This window comes from Pteropus vampyrus, unplaced genomic scaffold, assembly GCF_000151845.1.
Source record: "Pteropus vampyrus isolate Shadow unplaced genomic scaffold, Pvam_2.0 Scaffold1000005297, whole genome shotgun sequence".
In the NCBI taxonomy this organism is placed as follows: Eukaryota; Metazoa; Chordata; class Mammalia; order Chiroptera; family Pteropodidae; genus Pteropus; species Pteropus vampyrus.
The window spans coordinates 1-2,208 of NW_011919699.1; the positions used below are offsets into that span (position 1 = coordinate 1).

The window sequence follows — 2,208 nt, forward strand, 5'->3', positions numbered from 1 at the left end:
GGACACTCTCCCCCATAAACCTTCCTCCTGCTCCAGAACGGGAAGGTTGGAGCTCGCCCCGGAGAGGGCAGCCCCCACCCCAGAGCCCCTCGGCCACGTGGCCGAGGCGTCCGTTGGGCTGAATGGGAAACAGCGAGCTGCAGAAGCAGCCATCAGTCCCCGGAAAATTGCATTGTGGACCCTAACATAGGACGAGACGGAGCCAGGCTCCCAGGGCCCCCACGGTGGCCCAGCGAGGCCGTGCATAGCCATCCTCAGGCTCCTTGCAAGGAGCAGGAGGCTTCTCGAGTTTGTTACTGGTCCCTAAATAAAGCAACCCAATCTCGGCACCCCCGCCCCCCCACACCAAGACTTCTTGGCCTGGACAGTGGCATGCAGCTGGGCCGGGCCAGGCAGCCTGGGCAGGTGGGGAGGCCCCGGGCCCCCATTGGTCTGAGGAGGGCTCCATGCCCTTTCTGAGCGGGGGCCCGGCCTGGGGAGGCCATTTATACCCCTCCCCCGGGCCCACCGGCCCGACTCGCCACCGAGGCCTGACCTCACGCCCAGCGCTGCTGCCTCGACACTAGGTGAGGCCGGCCGGCTGGTGGAGGCTGCCGCACGCACTCCCGCGCTAGCTGGCGGGGCTCCCCGGGGCGGGGCCGGGGCCGGGGGCTGCCAGTGGCCCTCTGCGGGGGCTTCTGGGGAGCGGGGAGCGGGAGGCAGACATGTTGGGAGGAGGGCTGGGGTGTGACAGGGACCCGGACAGACCCCCGGAGGCCAGGCTTCATTTCTGGGACACTGGAAGGGGACTTCATGGGTTGAGAGACCCCAGGGCAAAGTGGGGGGGGGGCAGCTTCTTGCATGTACTTGGGCCCAAAGCCGAAGGAGCTGAGTTAAAAATAGCCGGTGGCTCTGGCAGCCACCTGCGCTGGCCCAGCTCGCCCCGCCCTCGGGGACAGCTGCTGCACCCCGCGCCCTGCCTGGGACATTTCTGGGACACTTTCCCCTTCACTTCTAGCCCCAGAGAATTCCAAGACATTGCCACCCCCCCCAACCCCCCCAAGTTTGGAGTTGGGGGAGGGGCGGGGTTAGCGTGAGGTGCCGCGCCCGTCACCCGCAGACAGCTCGTGGCCCTGACACCCCGGTTTTCTCTCCCACAGGCTCCAGGCCCAGGACTTCAGGATGGGGGAGTACGTGGAGCCCCCAGTCTTAGTGTCCATCCCACCCCCACCCCCGACTCCCCCGCAGTGGCCCCTGCCCACCCTGGCCACCGCCTGCTCCCACCTGCCCCAACACACGACCCTAACTTCTTTCTTCTCTTCCCCAACCCCTGCGCCCCTCCTGGGACAGTGATGAGGTGAGTACCTTCCTGGGGTGAAACTCTGAGGGGACAGGTCAGAGGTCAGGGCTTCGAGCCGGGGGAACCATCCGCCCCACCCAGACACTGACGGGAGAGGAAGTGGCTGCCCGGTGTCTGCTGTGGCAGGGGAAGCGAGGCCTGGTCGCGCGGTTGCTTCTTCTTTCTGACTTCTGCACCCCCCTCGCCCCGCACTGACGTCCAGCGTCCCCCTCACACCGTGCGGTGTGGCGCCCGGGGACGTCCCCCACCAGGACCCCAGCCGCCCCCTGAGCAGGGCCCCCGGCCCGGATGGACGGCCGCGCGCGGAGGGGCTGCGGGGCCGCGCGGGGCCCTGGGTCGGCCCTGACTCTGCCTCCTCTCCTCCGCCCCGCAGAAACGAAACAGGGCCATCACGGCCCGCAGACAGCACCTGAAGGTAGGTGCCGCGCAGGGGGGCCGCGGGGGGCCGCGCAGGCCGGCCCGCAGCCCCTCACGCGCCCGCCTCGCCCGCACAGAGCGTCATGCTCCAGATCGCGGCCACCGAGCTGGAGAAGGAGGAGGGTCGCCGGGAGTCGGAGAAGCAGAACTACCTGTCCGAGCACTGCCCCCCGCTGCACATCCCCGGCTCCATGGCCGAGGTGCAGGTACCCCGGGCCCCGCCCGAGCCCCGCTGCCGCCCGCAGCCTCCCCGTTTCCCCACTGGCCAAGGGAGCAGGCGGGGCGGTCAGGGCAGTCGGGGGTCAGTGTCGGGGCGGCCCCCCCACCCGCCTCCCCCGCGCCCCCCCAGGAGCTCTGCCGACAGCTGCACGCCAAGATCGACGCGGCCGAGGAGGAGAAGTACGACATGGAGATGAGGGTGCAGAAGAGCACCAAGGAGGTGAGCGGGGGGG

The 2,208-nt window shown here is 69.5% G+C and overlaps 1 protein-coding gene across 1 annotated transcript; it reads left to right on the plus strand.

Moving 5' to 3' along the window:
* Positions 1-523: 523 nt before the first annotated feature.
* TNNI2 (troponin I2, fast skeletal type) lies at positions 524-2,204 on the plus strand (the record flags this gene model as incomplete). Its single annotated transcript, XM_011387577.2, has 6 exons — positions 524-566; positions 1,140-1,169; positions 1,330-1,336; positions 1,713-1,754; positions 1,834-1,962; positions 2,106-2,204. Coding segments are annotated over exons 2-6 (285 nt in total), but the record flags the coding sequence as incomplete, so codon positions are not given.
* Between the last annotated feature and the right edge of the window lie 4 nt (positions 2,205-2,208).